This window comes from Durio zibethinus, chromosome 21 (genome assembly GCF_047325235.1).
Source record: "Durio zibethinus cultivar Kanyao isolate XHJ-2024 chromosome 21, ASM4732523v1, whole genome shotgun sequence".
In the NCBI taxonomy this organism is placed as follows: domain Eukaryota; kingdom Viridiplantae; phylum Streptophyta; class Magnoliopsida; order Malvales; family Malvaceae; genus Durio; species Durio zibethinus.
This window is the reverse complement of record NC_143182.1, coordinates 10,586,036-10,605,259: the sequence shown is the minus strand read 5'-3', so window position 1 is coordinate 10,605,259 and position 19,224 is coordinate 10,586,036. Positions and strand designations below refer to the sequence as shown.

Sequence of the window (19,224 nt, the reverse complement as noted above, 5' to 3'; positions counted from 1 at the left end):
AATGAGATTTTTTATTTTCTTTTTTGACAGGCTGCCAAAGATGAACTGGTCTCAGCCTTCTATTTTTGGCAAGGACAATTGGTTGCTCAAGAAACAAAATTTATCATGTAATGCAAATAGTTCAAAGTGCCTGGTCTGTTTTAAGGGCATATTCTGTGGCTTGTAGAATTAGCACTGATTAACAGAAATTTAATTTATTTTTGATTTTAGATGACAGGTTTGTAGGATTGTTTTATTTAGAATTAACTTGTTTTCTTCTGCAATTTGCCATATTCTTGCAGCTTAATGCAAATTGCATGGCATGTTCATTTTTATTTCTACTAATAATGTATAGGGTGTTTACTAATTCTTTCATTGGTGTTGGCATGGATGATCGTTTGATGTTTTAGTGATCTGTAAGTGAAGTAGATGGTTATATGTACTTGCCAACACCTGAAAAGTTGGCACTCTTTCTATTGTGGTCATTATTTTGGGATTGTGTTGCCTCAAAGTTATACTGTAGGTTTCCGCGTTTTGCGAAGGCGGGACATACATGTGAGAGCTTGGTATTGGAAGTTTAATTCATCTGAGTCTTGCTAGTTGTTGGGACATAAATTGTTCTTGATTCTTATGGACAGGGTGTGAATGATGAAAGCAAAGAGTCTGATTTATACTGTTCTTTTCCGTACATTTTAATCTGCTAGATTGACTTGGCGACTATGCCACTAGCTCCAGGCTCTCTCTTTAGTTTTTTAATCCCAAATAATGAAAATCTACGAAAGATCTTAATAAGCCTGCTAGCATATTTTCTTTGTGAAGCAAAATTCAGGGAACCCATGCAACCTGTTACTTGTCCAAGAGGGTTCCTTCTCCTGCTTACTAATCTGCTTTCTATGCCATAAGGTTTCATACTCTGTGATTTGTTTGGAGTTGAATCTGTTTTCTTTGACATGTTATGCCATTGAAGGCTCTTCTTCAAGGACATGAGCTCTTGTTCAAGGTTCTGAATTCTGAAGCTTGTCGATTCGTAGCTCCTCTCCATGGCAAGGTCATTTCGTAGGAACAAGCTCAAAGGTTTGCTGTCTGTCCCTGCTCCATCCTTGTAGGGGCTTTCTCCTAGATTTAGGCTATTTGAGTTTGGACACCTTGAGCTGGATAAGCTTCCAGAGAACTGTCCTGTGAACCTAAATGAGTCGGAGCATTCTTTAAAAGCTTGGTGGGTGTTCAGCTGTTGAACAAACAGAGCCTGGACTATCAAACGCAGTGGCATCAACTCATTTTGAACCGCTTCTATACATGCCTCTTGTGAAAGCTTTTGGCAGTTGAGGTATTTGCAGACTGATCCCTTCTCATCTTGAGTTATATCTCTATGTGCCTGACCGATAGGTGGTGCGAAGTTAGTTCCAAGTATGTTTGCAACTTGCAAGTTGGAAGGAATCAAGGAAATCTAGTTTTGGCAAACTAAGTCTATTTTTATATGCATTTATTTGTTAAACTGTCCCAACTTTAAAATATTTGAGGCTGGCTATAGTTTGCGAAAACTTACCAGTAGGAAACTATTCATTGCTCTATAAAGCTGATCATGACTCTGACGGCAAGATATTGGTAATAATTCAACCAGTTCCATGAACTTTTTAGGCTCCATTTCTGGATCGGAAGCTATCTGGACGAGGAATGTGTCCCATAATTCTGCAACAATCGAGTTGCTTGCTGAAGGGGTAGGGTTGGTGTCCATGTTAAATGATGCAAAAGTAGAGAATATACTCTTCATCGTAGCCAACTCCTTGCTTGAAGAAAAGGACTCTGTTCCAATCTGTGGAAGGAGAAAATCTTCCACTTGGGCAAAGTGCAACATAGATGCGATCTGATCTTGCAATTTCACTTTGCTGTCACTTCTCAAACCAAATTCTAAGGATCTAGACAGTAATGCAAAGTAAAATCCAACAGGAATAGCCCTGCTGGCCTTCTCCCCTATGGGCAGTAAATCTAGAATCCCTTGTAAAATGACAGAAACCTTGTTGTTTGTGTCACTGTCACCGATTTTCTCGCCTGGGTTCTCCCAAAATTGGCGTGTCTTCTTGGAGAGTACCCATTTATTTGCGTAGAAGACAATGATGGGAGTCACATATTTTTCTTTCATTCCTTGCCTTCTTAAGGATCCAATTATCCTTTTGAAGAATCCAAATGGTAGAGCTATGAGATCTTTGATCCATAGGTCCTTGCTTGCGATTGCTTTCACAGTTTCACAGCTCCAAGCTTCACCAGCCAATGCCTCTATTGTAACAACTGGTTCGTCCCTTCTCCTCTCTGGATCAAGAATCTCCATGCAGGCCATGAAGGCCAGGGATTCAATGCAGCGGCTCACAATCAGCAGCTCCTCAGACCAGGGAAGTAACATTTGGCATTTCTGGAGAACAATCAGTGTATCATCCCAACTTTGCAAAACCACTTGGTTCAAATAGAGATCGAAACGCTCACAAAGGTTGCCAATGCAGTATTCTTCTGTCATTTCAAGAAATTCTGCTGCACACCTGAGGGCTGCTACATTACAAGGATCAACCAATGTGGTGGAACCATAGATGAATAATGCAATCATCTCAAATGTTTCTGGTCCTCCAGGGAAATCTTGTGGTAGATCAAGCTCATTTGATTCAGTCAATCTCTTATGAAAGTAACCACTCTTTGAGAACAATGGATCCTGCAGAATATATAGAAAAATTAATGTAAGTTTTTTGACCTTGTAGAAAATTCTAAAAGTAGCAAGCACGCCTGCTTCTGCAACAAGTCAGACATCGGACATTAATTGGTAAAACCAACTGAAATATGCTATGTTAAAGCAGAAACAATTGAATTTGATTGCATATTTTTCACCATACCTTATGCAGGCAGAAGGTTCTTTGACCAACTCGAACACGCATCGAAACAGGCAATCCGGTTTCTTGGCTCCTGAAATGATGCAACGAACATAAATCTTTCTGCTGAAATGCAAGGTATGAATACATAGAATTAGAAAGCCATTTATTCTTTACCATGAAATAATCCTAATCTTGAGTAGGCAACTGACATTGGGTGAAGAAAAAGGACTTGAAGCTACTGAACTATCTTTCGAACTGGAAACTTCCATTGTCATAGTTAATAAGAATCCAAAGAAACTGAGATCAAAACTTGGCAAAAGCAACAAGTTAATAACACTGCAAATACAAACATGCACTTGCACTTCTCGTCGTCATTTCTCTCTTTAAATTAGCAATAAATGATTAAGATCCGACTCAAGAATCGAAGTAAAAAAGTACTATATCACAGCTTCTAGAACCCAGAAAAACAGTGGAAATGAATAGAATTAGAATGAGAAAATGAGAGGAAAAAGAGGTGGTTCAGGTCAGGTTGCTTACTAACACGTTTTTGCCATTCATTTCTCAACAATCAAACAATAGTTTATGTTGTTTGATTGAGTCAAAGTCAGATGATGCACACGAGTGTAGCTCAAAATCCAAATTTTAAGGCTTCAAAAACGTTCCTCGAGTGCTGAGAAAGTTGAATTCTTGTACCTCTTCTTGGCCTCCGCCAATAGAATATGGTACCGTTTTTCCAGCTCCCTCACTTTCCCTCTCATATAACCCTTCTATGGCAAGTTTGAGCATTTTATGTGTCAAAGACCCGCATGTCGATGTGATGCAAAATTTTTTTATAGACTTGATAATTCTTTTCTCTCTTTCTTTTCCTTATAGATTAATTGAATTTCGTAGATGATTAAGAGATTTTAGAAATTAATTCAACTGCTAAATATAAAGAGTTAAGAGTTAATATTTAATGTACTAATAGTGTATAAATATTATGAAATATAAATTATTAATCAATCATATGATAATGTTTCATTAATAAATAAAATAAAAAATAATTGGGTCCTTAAAATGTGAGTAAGATTATCATATAATAATATTTATTTTTTAAAAATTTAATTACTTTTTTTATTCATTAATGAAATATAATCTTATAATTGATTGATAGTATATAATATTTATACATTATCAATATATCAAATATTAACTCATATATTAATTAATAATTTTACATAAAATGTTGTAACTTTTAATTTTATAATTTCAAATATATATATTTGTATACTCGAATCCGAATAATTATATTCTTAAAAAATTTGTGGGGCACAAGGAAGAAAAAAATTAGTGTAATTCTTTCTTGAATGATATTTAGATAGAAAATGGAATATCGCTTCGTAAGGAAGAGTTAAAAAAAAGTGTTCTTATGAATTCAAGATGTAGTATAATTAGTTTATGTACGTTATTTTTAAAAGATAATATTATGTGATTTAAATCCAATATTTGTATTTTCTTCATTATTTTTAAGCTATGACCTTTTCCTAAAAAGAAAAAAAAAAACTTAATAGATTTTATAGAGAAATAGGAAAGTGTGGTATTTGGAAGTAGAGAAGGGGGGTGGGGGCGCAGTGGGAGATGAAGTGCGGAAGAAGTTTTGTGAGCTTTGATAGCGTATGCTGACAACCAAGACGGCACGGCACGGCTTCTGAAAAAGGGGTACTTTGGATTGAGAGGTTTTTGCTTGCTTTTTCCCGCCACAACTCAATCCCCTAAAACATAACTTTTCTCTCTTTTTTTTTTTCTTTAATTTTGACATGACATAATAATTAATAAAACCCTTGTTCACACTCAGGCAACAAATTTAAAAAAAAAAAGTATTTATAGGTTGAAATTTCATCTTTTATATTAAATTAAATGTTAAATCATATATAACAGTTGCATCTTAAATCCCTGACACTCATGTAATGCATTCTCATTAAAGCTGCAAAAGGATAGATTTTTTTTTTTCATAACATCGAATGGGGATTTTAATGCTTTTATAGTTGAATTCGATACTTTATTATTCCTTTAACTAGCATTAAATACACTAAAAAATAATTTTGAATTTTTACTTTGTGATCCAAAATCAAACCAAATTAAATAGACATTTTGTTATTCGAACTTAATACAATTTAACTCTACAAATCCAATCAGTTGTTGATTAAAATTTAAATGGAACATTATAATTTGAATCGATTTTCTCAATTCTAACAAGTGAGAAAGTTGAAAAGATAGAGGGATTCGTTAAAAAATAAAAAACATTGGATTTTATCTCTTATAAGGAGGGGTAACAACCACTAATTGTTATTAAACCTATAATTCCTAGGATGCCTGAAAATTTGAAACCATTGTTCGCAACTCTTTTGCCAAACTTACTAGAAGAAAACGCTTATAACCTTTTATTCACAAATTGTAGTAGTACAGATTATGACTGCCAAACAGTAACGTGTGCTTAGGATTTATGAATCTCAGTAGGTGAAGAAAGTCTCTGATAGCATAAGGCATAAGATTTCACTTAAAACTGGCATACTATTTCTGTCGGTTCAGAAAAGTAAATGAGTAGCTAGTTTTAGGCTGAAAGCTCACTCAAAATGCCATCAAGTGGAAGCTAAGTCAGTCTCATCATCTTTGAGGTCAGAAAAGAAGGGGTCCTTAAGAAGTTCAGAAGCTGAAGGTCTTGCCCTTGGCTGGGCTATGCATTTCTCGATAAATGCCTTCACTTCTGGATCTGGCACTAAGTTCAAGGCTCGGGGTTTCACTCCAGAGGTGACCTTCTTGTATATTTTGGCAACACTATCACATTCACTATAAGGTATCTCCATTGTCACCATTTCAAGCAAGCACATTCCAAAAGAGTATATGTCAACCATCTCAGTGTAATCTTCCTCGTACAGCTCTGGTGCCATATATTCTGGTGTCCCTATTATGGAATGTGCAGCATGGCTTCTACCAACTATTGCTGCAAGTCCCAGGTCGCCAATTTTCACCTGCATAGAGAATATTAAAACACTTGAAATTTACAGTTATAGGCTCATAGAAGGTCTAAAGAACATTCTGGATCTATCCAGAAACTTCCAGTCCAATAAATTTTGATTTTCTTCCTTGGACCTCCAATGCGAACATGAATTGGTTTGTTTGATCTTAATCCCTAAAAGGTTTTCCTTTATAGTTCAAAATACCATGGTTAACTGGTAACTGAATAAGAAAAATTCACAGGTGCCTTTCTTCTCTGTTACAGTGCCACTTTCTCAGATGACCAGATGAAACAATTTAAGTAATCCAACATTGACTGCATCTATCTCTTTCCAATCTGTTTCCGTCACAAGCAGAGCCTAAAATATAAAGTATGCAGCAGCTACATTAAACTGACCATTGGGTGATTCAGCAAGCCTAAAATATAAAATTAGAATGTAAGACCAAAAGGCTATTGCCTCTAGCCATTAAATATTTTTGGTTATAGACTACTTCACTACATTGCTATCCAATTTAAGTGCTGGAAAATAAGAATAAGCTTAGTTGGTTAAATAATCATCCATGTAGTTGTAGTTAGTTATAAGGAAATAACATGACACCGGAGGTAATATGTTTCATAAAAATTGGAAGCCAGTTTCACATAGTATAATAGGGAATAAGCCTACTTACTTGGCCAATGTTCCCATTGATGAAGATGTTGCTGCAATTGAGATCTCTGTGAATAATGCATGGGTCATGTGTATGGAGATATTCCAAACCCTCAAGCACCTGCTTCGACCACTTCTTCAAGGCCTTAATGGACACATGGCGATGCTTCTTCCTGTAAGTTCTCAAGTTTCCGGATGTGCAGACCTCAGTGATAAAATTTAATGTGTTATGCTCTCTGTCCCTCCAAACACTGTAGCAAACAATGATATACTTGTTTTTCAATGTTCTCAGCAACTGGACCTCGGATTGAAGCCGATTGATCAGAACGGGGTCTTCACTAAAGTTAGTCAATTTTACTTGATTCCAAGCCACCTCTATACCTTCCTCCTGATCAAAGGCCCTGTAAACCTTCTTCACCGCACCTGCACCTAGCAAATCATTATAGCGCCCAAAGCGTCCAGTGGGATCAACCTCGACAAATGATTCTACCTCTCGATCAAACATATTGGGACTAGCAGCCGGCATCTTCAAAGATTAGAATCATGAGATAATATTTACAGATTATACTCACAAAAACTATTACCGAAACAGAGAATTCACTAGAAACAGCATATGAACAAAACCCTGATCAAATTGAAACTAAATCCAATATTATTAATTTAAAGAAGGAAAAAAAAGGTGTCACGCAAATACGACTAATAATTAACAGAGGTACAAAGCAGGAACAACAATCGGTTAGAGACATGTCGAATATTAAGGCATTGATCAAACTGAAGGATTCAAGGGTTGAAATTTTTACTTCAGTTCGAGAATCAAGATTGCATTATCAAAAAGTACAGTATGAAGAAATGTAATCTTGAATTGAAATATAAATTGTCTTCACCACAAATTCAAAGTGATTCGGAAAACGAAATCTCAATGAGAAACGATTCGAGCTTAAGCAAAAAGAACGAGATAAAAGATCATTAGTATCCTAAAATTTGCAGCAATTAAAAAAAATTCCTGCAACCTGATTTAGACCTAAATTCATAGCTTGTTATTTGAAACAAACAAAGTATAGTTAATAATACTAGGAAAAGAAAAAGAAAGATGAAGAAAAGACCAAGGAATTAAGCAATCAAAGTTGGGAGGAAAAAAAAAAAAAGAAACGTAAGGAAGTAAACAAAAGAAATAGTTCAAAATTCAACTCCATTCGTGGCTAGGGTTTTCCTCCACAACTAATCCATGCCATGCTATGCCATGCCATGCAAGCATCTTTATCACTAATTAATGCATATTAGGATGGATCAAATAAATATAGGAATTTTAGATGGATGTTTAAACTTAAAGAGAAAGGAAAAGGAGAGAAAGTGAGAGGAAATTACCTCGATAGGAGACGAAGATTAAACAGAACAGGCCAAGCTTGTTTTCGATTGAGAGAAGCAGGAGAGACGCTAGTTGCGAGAGCGACGGTGAAGCTGCTTTGCGGTGGGGCTTGGGGGAACCGGGGACTGGGGCTATATATAGTTGACGCGTTTTTAATTTTTAATTTTAATTTTTTATTTTTAGATGGTGAAATCTGAAAAGCGAAAGGGACACGTGGTGGAAGAAAAGGATATTGGGCATAATAGTACAAACAAGGGCATCAGCCCATCACAACAAAGGGAAGCTTTGGAAAGCAATCTAATTCCAACCGTTGCTTTCTATGGTTCTGGAAACAAATGCCTTGTGAACAATGAAAAAATAAAAGAAAGAAAAAAAAAAGAATATATATATTTTTAATAAAAAAAATTTTTTAAATAAATTTTTAAATTTTATTTTTAAAAAAAATTTATAACTTTTCATTAACAAAGCGGCATCCTATGATTACTGAACGCCATTCATCGATGCGAATATTAGCAGAACAGAGCAGAGCAGCGTTTGCAGTCCAACTGTCTAAAGTCCGTGTCAACTGTCGAAAGCTGCACTCGTGAAGAAAAAGATAGGTCGTCAAACATGGATGGAACCATCTTTGAACAAGCCTCTTGATTACATGAAATTCCCGTACCTGAATCTCTAACAGAGCACTAAATCTCAACATCATGGGAAACACGTAGAAACCAACTGCTAGAATTAATTGTCAACTTGTAATTATTTACATACATCAGAACCTGGCTACGATTCTAAATCTTTCAGTTGGGGCAACGCAAATCACCTTCGCATTTGGCCTCCTAATTAAAGCGAAGATTATATTTGGGAGCAATATCACGAAAACGACATTGAAAGAAGAGAATAAACTACATGATCCATTGAGATGTGCCTGATATAGCTCCTCCACTTGGATTAATTTTATTAGTTTCCATTCTACATTCTTTCTTTTCAACCAAAAGAAACAAAAAAAAAAAAATAAACAAGGATGTGGAAGGGTGTTGGGGTAGGGGGAAGGGGAGCATATTGTAATGGCAGTAGATGTATTAACCGTTTGGCCAATCCGTTGGATTGTAGGAAACGTGACAAACTCCTAAGATATACCAGTCAGATCAAAAAATTGCGTATAACCTACTTCGATCTACCAGCAATAAGACCTCCTTCCACTTGCAGAAAGAACAAAACAATGGACGAGTTAACTGCAAAGAAGCCGGCTAACTTATGATTTATATAGAAGTACTCAGTTAAACGGAACCCCTCTAATAAGCTCTGGCGGCTAAGAACACTAATTGAAGCATAATTTTCACTTCCGTGCATGCCAGAGGCCTTGATCAATGGTAGAACGACAGGGTAACTAGGAGGTCCTACGTTCAAGTCACTGTTCTCATGTGTGTGAGTACAATATTAAAGATACTAAATAATAAAATCACTTCCATGCACAAGAAGCGACCAAATCCCTATTCATCCAACCAAGATACAAAGCCCCATCTCTCTCTTCAAGCGTATATTTATCACAGTAGTTCTCATGCAGTGTTTTTATGGTGGCATTAACCAATGAGCTTAATGGATAAGGAGTGAACCCTGCCATTCTGAACCTTGACCTCCACTTTCCCAAGAGCTCACGTCGTTCTACTCTCTCAGGCCCCTCACAAGCTATGATGTTAACAACATCCCTTGCCAGGCAGTGCTGCTCAACATTGATCCGCTCTTTATGTTCTCGTGGGAGAGTCATGTCAATTGATTCAAAAATGGCTGTGTAATAGTTCAAAGTTTCAAGGAACCTGGGGAAGAATGGAGCAGTATTTGTGTTAGATTCCTGCTCAACAAGGGTTACAACCTTTGGAGACAGGCTCTTAACCAGCCTCAAGAGTCGGTCACGATGATTCTCAGTGCTGACACTCTCATCAGGCATGTGGTGAAGCATGAAAGCAAAATTTACTGCTAGAGCCTCTCCAGGTCGAACTTGAAGATGTTCCTGCTGAACGTCACAGCCAGACAAGGTAGCAGCATGGAACTCAAATGGCACTTTAAAATGCTTTGCAAGCTTAGAAAGCCTCTTTCCCACAATGTTTAGGCCTCCTCCATGGGCATAAGCAGATGTGGCATAATCGATACTAGTTATGCGGATGTAGGGTGGCCCGCCAGGCCTAGCTGCAAATGCTTGGATGAGAGTGATCCACTGACTCCCCTGAGCTATTTGGAAATCGATAATATGAACTTTATCTTCATCTTTCATGGCTTCTGCAATGGCTCCATTTGCAGACATGTAACCAAACTTGAAGTAGGGGCAAACCTCGTAAAGAATGTGCATGTAAGATAATAGATCAGCACTTGCTGGTTCTTTGCATCTCAATGCCTTGTAAATTGAGCTCCCTGAGGAGGCCAGTCGTGCCACAAGCCCTTCCAACATGTATGCTCCCAACCTCTGGATGGGCTCACCAGAAACTGACACCATCTGTCGCAATTCATCCATTAACCACTGTGCCATCAACAGATCATTATCTGATACTGCTTTTGCACAGTAGACAAGTACTTGTTTTAAGTCCCCCCTGGAGATTGCATCCGTTACAAGTCTCCAGCTGTCCATCTCTGGTGAGGTTATGCTGTCAATAATATCAGAATCAGGCCCCAACATCACAGTTTCCAGCTTTCTCAGCTTATCCCTCAAATCACTTACATCCTCAGTTATGCAAGAACCACTAATAGGAGAGCCATAGGTATTGTCAGCAGAGTGATGCAAGTCAGATGGATATGACTGAGATTCTTGCTGCGTTCGGCTTCCATTTGGTGAGAAACTGACAGCAGATGAATTGTAGACAGTATAACTACAATTTGCAGAAGATGACTCCAAAGTGCAATAATGCTCACAGGAATTCCTAACAGAGAAGTGGGATTCATGGTTGCTGTCATCATAGCAGAGAGAGTGATCAATAGTTGGGTATTGAGAGAAGTAGAAGGGCTCGACTTCTTGCTTTACTTGATGGTACAATCCACTGGCCATGACTGAACTTCTGTGTTGCTGGGATGCTTGCATTGATGGATGATTTACATTAACAGCTTCTCTGTCCCTTTATAGGGACTGCAGTAATCAAAGGTTTCAAGCCAAGCAGGATTGTTTGGAAGTTGAAACTAGAATAAAAGTTCCCAAAAGTCAGAATTTAGCATTTTTTGGTGTTTCTTGCTTCTAATAGCACTAACTTAAGAAGCCTTGGATTCTCTTTGATATGCTAAACGCTGCATACAAACAGATGAGAGAAAAATCAAAATCACCTTGATCCTTCATCCTGGACTATCCAGATTGTTTCCATCTGTCTCTTTATGATCTGCAAAAAAAAAAAAGAAAGAAACAAGATCAACAAGATTTCTAATGGCAGCGTAGAGGATACAATATAAGTCCAGATTCAGTACGCCAACAACAATAATATTCACTGTCAATTTGAGGGAACCCAAGTAAACATTTTTTTTTAATATATAAAAATATGTTGTTTGCTCAGTGGGGAAGGAAACACTGACATTCATAAACATACATATTGTTTCAGTTTATACAGATAACAAAAAAAAAGCATCACAACCTGAAAGGTTTAATAATAATTTAACAAATAAAAATCTTTTTCTTCATTTTCCGCTCCCCCTAAATTTAAAGCAAAGAATAAGAAGTGTTGAATATTAAAAAAAATAGTAAAACAGAGTTTTTTTTTTTTCTCTTCGATTTGCCTTAAAATCAACTAAGCAAATTTTGTTAAAGACTTTATTCAACTCAAATCTAGACACTAGCTTCTTAGGTTAACTAACTAAAACTTTATCACCAATAAGGCTCACAAACTTAAAGTATTGAAAATAATAGTAATGCATTTCTATGCACCCTTTCACATTCAGCCAGTGTTATAGACACTGATCCATGAGTCATCTCCTTTTTTGCTCCATAGATTTGGTAAATGGAGATGCAATTTTGACATCTTGAAACCTATATCAAGAAATGAAGAAACACTTCCTCATGGATGGGATTGATAAGAAGGAGAGATGCAATTTTGACATCTTGAAAACTATATCAAGAAATGAAGAAACATTTCCTTATTGATGTGATTGATAAAGATGAGAGAAGCAATATCCTTAATACCACTGGAACAACAGGTTCCTAGACCTTTAACAAGAAGGAGGCATAACATGAAAAAGTCGACTAATCGAACCTACTCTAGCTACTACATTATTTTTCAAGTTGATGGATGGGGGACCTCCCTATAGAACAAATCTTTGATGCAGAAGTAGACAAAATACGTGTATAATTAGCTATTTAGACGACATTGAGCAAAAAAAATCAACCATGACAAGTAAAAACCTCAATTCCAGTCTATTGATAAAACGACTGTTGACTTCTACTCCAATCAAAACTTCAACTTATAAGTAGGCATTCTCTCACATAGGCCAAATCTTGCGTCTGAGTTTGACATATTGTCTACGCCATAAATAAATGAAACGCATTTGCAGCACCGGACCTTTACCCATTAGACATCCTCTTCTTGCAGAGGTGAAAGGGCTTGAACAGTTAGAACTAAAAAAGGATTTTTTCACAAATCTAAAACCTGAAAAACTCACTTGGTTCTTTATAAAAGCTTTTTTTTTTTCTTTCTTTAATTCTGTCATTGGCAACAAGATTTCTGACAAGTATGAACAACCTAGTTAGAAACTAAAACAATTCCTTGCTGAAAAGAGAATCAAGCATCAACCATACACATAGCCAATACGCACTAAGACTCCCGATTAGAGTCATTTAAATGAAAAAAAAATAAAAAAACCAAAACTTTCGACATCAGAAAGAGTAGATTCTTAGAGTAAAAAACAACCAAAGTACAAAAACCTGAAAACCATCTCAGTTTTAGCTGATCCATCGCCAACCCATTTTAAGTAAACTCAATACATTTACCAAAATACTCACCTTTCACCCCCAATGAAGAAACCCAACAACAAGTTTACTCACCAAAAGAAGACTAAACCAGCAAAAGACCAGAATTCCAAGAACAAAAAAAGGCAACCAAGAAGAATAAACCTTAAATTCAATTTGAGAGAAAAAAAAATTAACCTCCAACATCCAATCAGTGGTTCACCTTATTCTAAGGAATCTTCAGCTTTGCTGAAATTTCGCTTCAGAAAAACAGAGGTTTGAGTTTGGAGAGAGAGAGAGAACGTAGGCAATGACACAGCCAGAGTTCCTTTAACTGGCTTTTTTGAAGAGCCACATGTGCATTATAAATAATTAAAAACTAATGAATATTAAAAGCCCATTGATCATGGCAAAACTACAGGATTACCATCAAACTCAAAAAATAAAAAAAAATGTCTTGCAAGTTGTACTATTAGTGGAGCTATTTGCACCTCACCTTCTCCTTTCACGTCTCAGTATTATTAATATTTTTTTTTCATATTTCAAATCAAAACATTAATTTATTAAAAAACTCAAAAACCCATCTACAAAACCTTTAACCCTTCAAGGTTTAAGTCTTGATTACAATAACTTATTTAATGTTGGATAATTTAAAATCATAAATAAATCATTTTATTTTTATTTTTTATTTAATATTTAATTTTATGTTTAATTTCGAAAATTTTAAAAATTTAAGTTTAGAAACATAATTTGAAGCAAAAAATTAAATATTCTGAAAATAATTTTTCAAAAATTATTGAAAGTTTTTAAAAATAAATTTATTTTTAGAATCCTTTAAAAGACATTTAGTTAAGAGAAATCTAAAAGTTTTCTCTCAAAATTTAATTATAGGTATTTGATTCATACATTTAATTTAGAATTATTTGATTTTTAAAGAAATTTTAAATTCTTAACACTATCAAAAAATTTCAAAATAAAAAATTTACCTCTTTATATGATATTTTATAATTTCATATGAAAAATTGCTTGAATTTCATATTTAACTTAAGTAAAAAATTACTTTTATTTATGTTATCTTTTTAAAAAATAATATCTATAAATGAAATTAAAAATTTTTAAATTAATTACGATGTTTGTAGTAAACAAAACAGAATAATTGTTTCTTTATATATTTTAATTTCATATTTTTATTATTACATTTTTTTGAAAAATATGCAGTAATTATGACTCTTGTTCAAACTCTACTGCTGCATTTTCTTAAAAAAAAACACAATAATTGATGGTTAGGCAAGTGTAACATTCGAGAGGATACTTGGAGGAAGCTATCTGTTTTGTCAATTCAAGTAACCAGTGTCATGCTATGTCTTAACTTTGATGAAAGACTAAATATCCCTCCAAAAATGATACAATTTTTTTCTTAGATAAATAAAATCTTTTAAATTATATATAAAAAAAATACGTCACTTTCCACGTTGAGTTATTACTTTCAACAAAATAGTAGTAAAATAATAAAAAAAAATTACTTTCAATAAAATATTAGTAGAATAATAAAAAAAAAAACTAATTTCAACAAAATTTGCTTCGGTTGCTTAGTTTGTTGGTTAAGTGTTTTAGTGTGTTATAAACAGAATGATTAAAAGCGAATAGGATTTATTATTTAAAAAATATTAATTATTGTGTTTTTTTAAAATAAGCACCGTAATTAAGCCAAATTATTTTTTAATAGACCAATTATTGCATTTTTAAAATAAATGTAATAATAGTTCTTCATAAATTTATTAAAACATGTTAAATAATCAACTATTGTATTTTTTAAGAAAAACATTATAATTGAGTTTTTTTTTTTTGTATAGCTAATTATGCCATTTAAAAAAAAAACAACACAATAATTATTAATAGCTATTTTTTTAAAAAAATATCAATTATTGTATATATAAATACAGTAATTGGTATAATTTAAATTTTATAAAAATATAAAATCACACGTTCCTTTTGAAGATAAAAACATGAATTGTCCTGTTTAATTTTTTTTAACAAAATGTTATGTTTGTTATGTTGTCAATAATATTATAATAAAATATATGATTTAATAAACGTAAATTCTCCTTCACCAAATATAAAAATTTAAAAATGAAATGCCTTAAAAATTGTACTTTTCCTTAGGAATCACACTTTCTTAAATATCACACATTTTTTTAGAATCAAAACTTTGCGAAATAAGTGTTTTCCTAAAACTTTTCGTATATTCACTTCAACATATTTTTAAAATTTTTTGGAAGTGTATTTTTTAAATTTCTCAACAGTTTTCAAAAATTCATTTTAGAATTCCTTAAAAATTTTTAAAAAATGAATTTCTAACATACAATAACATTCAACTACCAATAGAGACTAAATAACTTTTCGGTACACAAAAATTAACCTTATTATATCATCAGCAAAGTAATAAATCTACTAATAAAAACTTCTAATTTTTTTGCTACCAGACATTATCCATTTAAAAATATTTACAACATTTTTTGTAATTTTGACAAATGTGCAAATGAAAGGAATCGTTGAGCGTGAAGAGACACTCATGCAAATTGACTATTGTACTATGTGCGATGGAGCGTGACTGTTTTATTTCATATGACAGTTGTCACTTACACGAATGCTCTTAATAATTAGCAATTTCTTTCAAATGCACATTTGTTATAATTGAAAAAAGATTGTGAATATTATTGAACGAACAATATTTGATTAAAAGATTAAAGATTTTTATTGTTAGATTTAAACATCTCATATATTGAAGATATCATTATAAACTCGTTTTGAGGTCGCAATAAGAGATATTAGATAATCTCATGTCAGACATTGATCAAGAGATCATAACAAAAAATTTGAAGTAAAAAATTATTTTTGAAAATATATTTTTAGATAATTGTAATATTTTCCTGAATTGAATTTTTGATATAATTAAAAAGTTTTCGAAAATAATTTTTTGATATATTGAAGAAGTTTTCAAAAATTCATTTCTAATAACTTACCGAAAAGAGGTGTAAAAAACAACAAAAAAATTAATTAATTGGTATTGAAGTTAATTTTTTCAGATGTATTGAGAGTTTTTTTGGGTGCAAATAAGCACTCTTATACTATTATTTGACTTTCTAAAATGACTATAATACCCTTGTTAAATACACATACGGTCGGTTGCATCCTCCTAATTGATGGTGTCTTACAATGATACCATCTTTTCTATTTATATATATATATATAGCCAATCAAATAAGGATAAGGTTGCTACTCAGCCGAGATTTTGGTGCTGATTTTTATTGCACTTAATTACTTTATTTAAAGGCTAATAATGTGGCTTATAATTATGATTAAATAAATTATCATCTTGCTTAAATTATTGAATTGCTATCACTTAGATATCAACTTGATGATAGTTTGGGTGTAATAACTGAGCTGGCATTATATTAATTTCATTCATAATGCAAGATCTCGAGTTAAATTTGCTAAATCTTTTTAATAGAAATAAATTATTTAGAAGAAAAAAAAACATTATATGCGCTCATTTATTATAATTTATAGAGATTTAAAAATTTTTCACTTAAATTCTTAAAATAAGATAAAAAAATATGAATACATTTTTTGAGTGTGAATATAATTAAATCCATTCAATTTGGACATGAAGTCATGCAATAAATGACTTGAACATAATGAAATAGTGTGATGGTATCTAAAATTTTTTTAATTTAAAGAGAAAACACAAAAAAAGTCTTAAAAAAAATAGTAATTTGAATAGTCTAAATGTGAAATATTAAATATCCATCTTTAAAGTTTGTATTATTTACACATGTTATTGTGATTTCAATTTTCAATCTTGTTTTGAGTTTATTGTTTATCTATATTTTTATTAAAGTTAATGTTACGAATGATCTTTAAACAATAAAATATTTAATATAATATTTAAATTATAAATTTATTAATAATATGATATTTAAAATATTATTTATACATCACGTGTCATTATTTAAAATTAATCAAAATAAAAAAATTATTTATTAATTAATAAATTTATAATTTAAATATCATATTAAATATTTTATTAATTTAAAAATCATTTATGACAGCAACGCTATTTCATTAAAAAAAATCACATCTTTCATAAGATGCTGTTTCTAGTCTTTAGACAAACCCACAAACAAGCCTCGCATTTTTTCCTTTTGTTATTCCTTCTCCACCCCACATAGGAGTAGGAAGTTTTGCAAGGTAGAAAATTGCTTGCTAGGGAGGAGAGGAGTGAGCCAATGAGGAGGGTTTGGTGCTTTTTTTTCCATTACTTCGAGTACTATTATCCACTGACGTGTTCTTGTTTCCCCCTTTAAGAAACAAAACCAAAATCCTAGGTGGGATAAGTACGACTTTCTTCAAATAAATTTGGTTGAATCATATGACCCAAATGAGGGAAACTCATTTGTGTGGCTTTCAATCTTTACTGCAATTTGGGAATCGGGACCATTTTCGAAAGAGAAAGGAAGCTAATTTTACCATCTCTTTCTTTTTTTTTTTTTTTGAATCACTAAGAGCAACTTATATCAATAATCAAATGGACGTCTCAGCGTTATTAGATTTTAAATTTATGTTCAATCATATCTTGATTTTTTTAATTTATATTGATTTTCTTTTATTATATTTTAATTTGTATTTTTTTTTCATAGGTGAAAATTCATAAATCTTTTTTTCTCAAAGATTCAAATGAAAAATCTTTTGTGATTAAGATTCTCTTTGATGACTGCGTATAATAGTTTTTTTTTATTTTTTATCAGTCAATTGATTATATTTTTAATAATTTATTCAATAAATAATGTATAATGTCTACTTATATAAGTATTCTTTTCTAAAACGTTGAAAATGAAGTCCGATAATCAATTAAAGTTTAATTGAACAATACTGTTACGGTAAAAAATATTCAGGTTAAAAAAATATGTTTTAAAAATATGGTAAAAAATTTTAAATATTTAATATTGCCGTAAAAAAATATTTTGAGTAATCGAAATATTTAAATATATATATAAAATAATAAAATATTAAAAACATAGATTAATATTATAATTTTTTATTTCAAAAATAAATTTTTACAAAAAATATCTCTTGAGTAACTTTTCGATTTACATTACAAAATCAGATTTTTAAACTAAAAAATTTATATATTTTTATTATTTAGTATTGGAATGAGATAAAAACAACTTTTAAATATAAAAATTATTTTCAAAAGAAATGTTAAACTAGGCTGAAATCATAGGACACGTTTGAGTTTGAAAATATGATGCTCTTATAAAGCAATTTTGGATGAAAGAAATGGGTAAAGTAGGGAATAAAGAAATGGGGTTGGGGTGGGAAATTGGAATGGAAAAAGACCCACACGGCTGAGGGAGGCAAACATCACCTAAAGCCATAGATGTCGTCGTGGTTAGTGTCTTCCAATTCAGCTTTCAAACTCAAACTTCTTTTTCTTAGATGCCAATATTTCGTTTGTGGCTAATGTATTAATCATGAATGTCCATTTCGAAAATTAATTTAATTAATTCATAAAATTATTTTAAGAAGTGTTATATATATATATATATATATAATTTAAATTTTAATATTTGTTATTGATTTTTTTATAGATTGCAGTTTTCCTTGTGAAAGAATCACGAGTAAATTAAAAAAATTATTTTATATTTTTTATAAAATTATAAATATAAAAAATTATAATTATAATTAAAGATTATATTCATGCATAAAAATTTACATAATAATCAATTAATAAATTAAAATATAACTAGATAAATTTAATATAAAATTAAAATAAATTCACACAATAAAATTTGAATTTAAGATCTCAAAATTTTTAAAAAAAAATTTTACCATTTTATATTTTTTAAACACATTTTGAATTCACACGAACTATTAATTTATTTTAATACATTGATAAATAGATATATATATATATATATATATTGAATTGATAAATAGATAGCTAGAAATTGAAGATGAGTAAGAAAAGGTTAATTAGGTAACTTTCAAAACTTGAAAAATACCAATAAGCATAGCCAATGTCTTCTTGAAGAAGACGACATTCATTCCCCAATCTTCCTTTTGGAATAAGATATTCCAACATTGATGTAATAACCCAAGTGGTTCCAAAGTTAAAACATAGTTTGGTCCTTTTGGAATCAAATTGTGCAAAAAGAACTAAGAAAAAGTGAATCCTGTTTCTTCTTTGTCCCCCCTCCATAATTAGTGTCCCTAATGCTAATGGTCCACAACTCTCATCTCTATTCCCCTTACTCATGCCATTTTTTTTGGAATTTTCTCTGTCAATAATTGTCTCTTTGTCAATGTTTGTCTCCTATGTTAAAAGTTGTATGATTTATTAATATAATATTAAAATTTTAATTTTAATAATTAAAATTCAAAATTTGATAATTTAAAATAAAAGAAATTATCCCATACATT

At 32.0% G+C, this 19,224-nt stretch overlaps 2 protein-coding genes and 1 pseudogene across 6 annotated transcripts; all 3 read right to left on the bottom strand.

The window, feature by feature from the left end:
- Window positions 1–616: 616 nt before the first annotated feature.
- On the bottom strand, window positions 617–3,209 carry LOC111305562 (BTB/POZ domain-containing protein At5g48130-like). Its single transcript, XM_022903210.2, has 4 exons — window positions 3,009–3,209; window positions 2,856–2,925; window positions 1,526–2,677; window positions 617–1,354 (listed from the first exon to the last, which is right to left on the bottom strand). The coding sequence occupies exons 1-4, from the start codon at window positions 3,107–3,109 to the stop codon at window positions 680–682; spliced, it is 1,998 nt and encodes a 665-aa protein (XP_022758945.1). The 5' UTR covers window positions 3,110–3,209; the 3' UTR covers window positions 617–679.
- Window positions 3,210–5,231: 2,022 nt separating this feature from the next.
- On the bottom strand, window positions 5,232–7,995 carry LOC111305560 (putative serine/threonine-protein kinase WNK11). 2 transcript variants are annotated; one of them, XM_022903207.2, is made up of 3 exons: window positions 7,841–7,995; window positions 6,498–7,001; window positions 5,232–5,842 (listed from the first exon to the last, which is right to left on the bottom strand). In XM_022903207.2, exons 2-3 carry the CDS (start codon window positions 6,999–7,001, stop codon window positions 5,453–5,455), a joined length of 894 nt encoding a protein of 297 aa, XP_022758942.2. In that variant the 5' UTR covers window positions 7,841–7,995; the 3' UTR covers window positions 5,232–5,452. The 2 variants fall into 2 exon arrangements, with proteins under 2 accessions (XP_022758942.2, XP_022758943.2); XM_022903208.2 differs by having other exon boundaries at window positions 6,498–6,987; window positions 7,841–7,965.
- Window positions 7,996–9,061: 1,066 nt separating this feature from the next.
- Window positions 9,062–13,087, bottom strand: LOC111305559 (scarecrow-like protein 21 pseudogene; annotated as a pseudogene). Of its 3 annotated transcripts, none has more exons than XR_016331119.1 (3): window positions 12,965–13,087; window positions 11,133–11,185; window positions 9,062–10,991 (listed from the first exon to the last, which is right to left on the bottom strand). The product of XR_016331119.1 is annotated as a scarecrow-like protein 21 pseudogene, transcript variant X2 (transcript). The 3 variants fall into 3 exon arrangements; XR_016331118.1 differs by having other exon boundaries at window positions 12,940–13,069; XR_016331120.1 differs by having other exon boundaries at window positions 9,062–11,185.
- Between the last annotated feature and the right edge of the window lie 6,137 nt (window positions 13,088–19,224).

Bases quoted from the DNA above. Each gene is read 5' to 3' on its own strand.
- LOC111305562 (XM_022903210.2), bottom strand. From the start codon at position 3,109: ATGACAATGGAAGTTTCCAGTTCGAAAGATAGTTCAGTAGCTTCAAGT. The intron at 2,926-3,008 runs GTAAAGAATAAA...GCATCATTTCAG, and splicing joins AAGATTAGGATTATTTCATG to GAGCCAAGAAACCGGATTGC. The intron at 1,355-1,525 runs GTAAGTTTTCGC...CCTATCGGTCAG, and splicing joins CAATGAATAGTTTCCTACTG to GCACATAGAGATATAACTCA.
- LOC111305560 (XM_022903207.2), bottom strand. From the start codon at position 7,001: ATGCCGGCTGCTAGTCCCAATATGTTTGATCGAGAGGTAGAATCATTT. The intron at 5,843-6,497 runs GTAAGTAGGCTT...TTCTCTATGCAG, and splicing joins TCAATGGGAACATTGGCCAA to GTGAAAATTGGCGACCTGGG.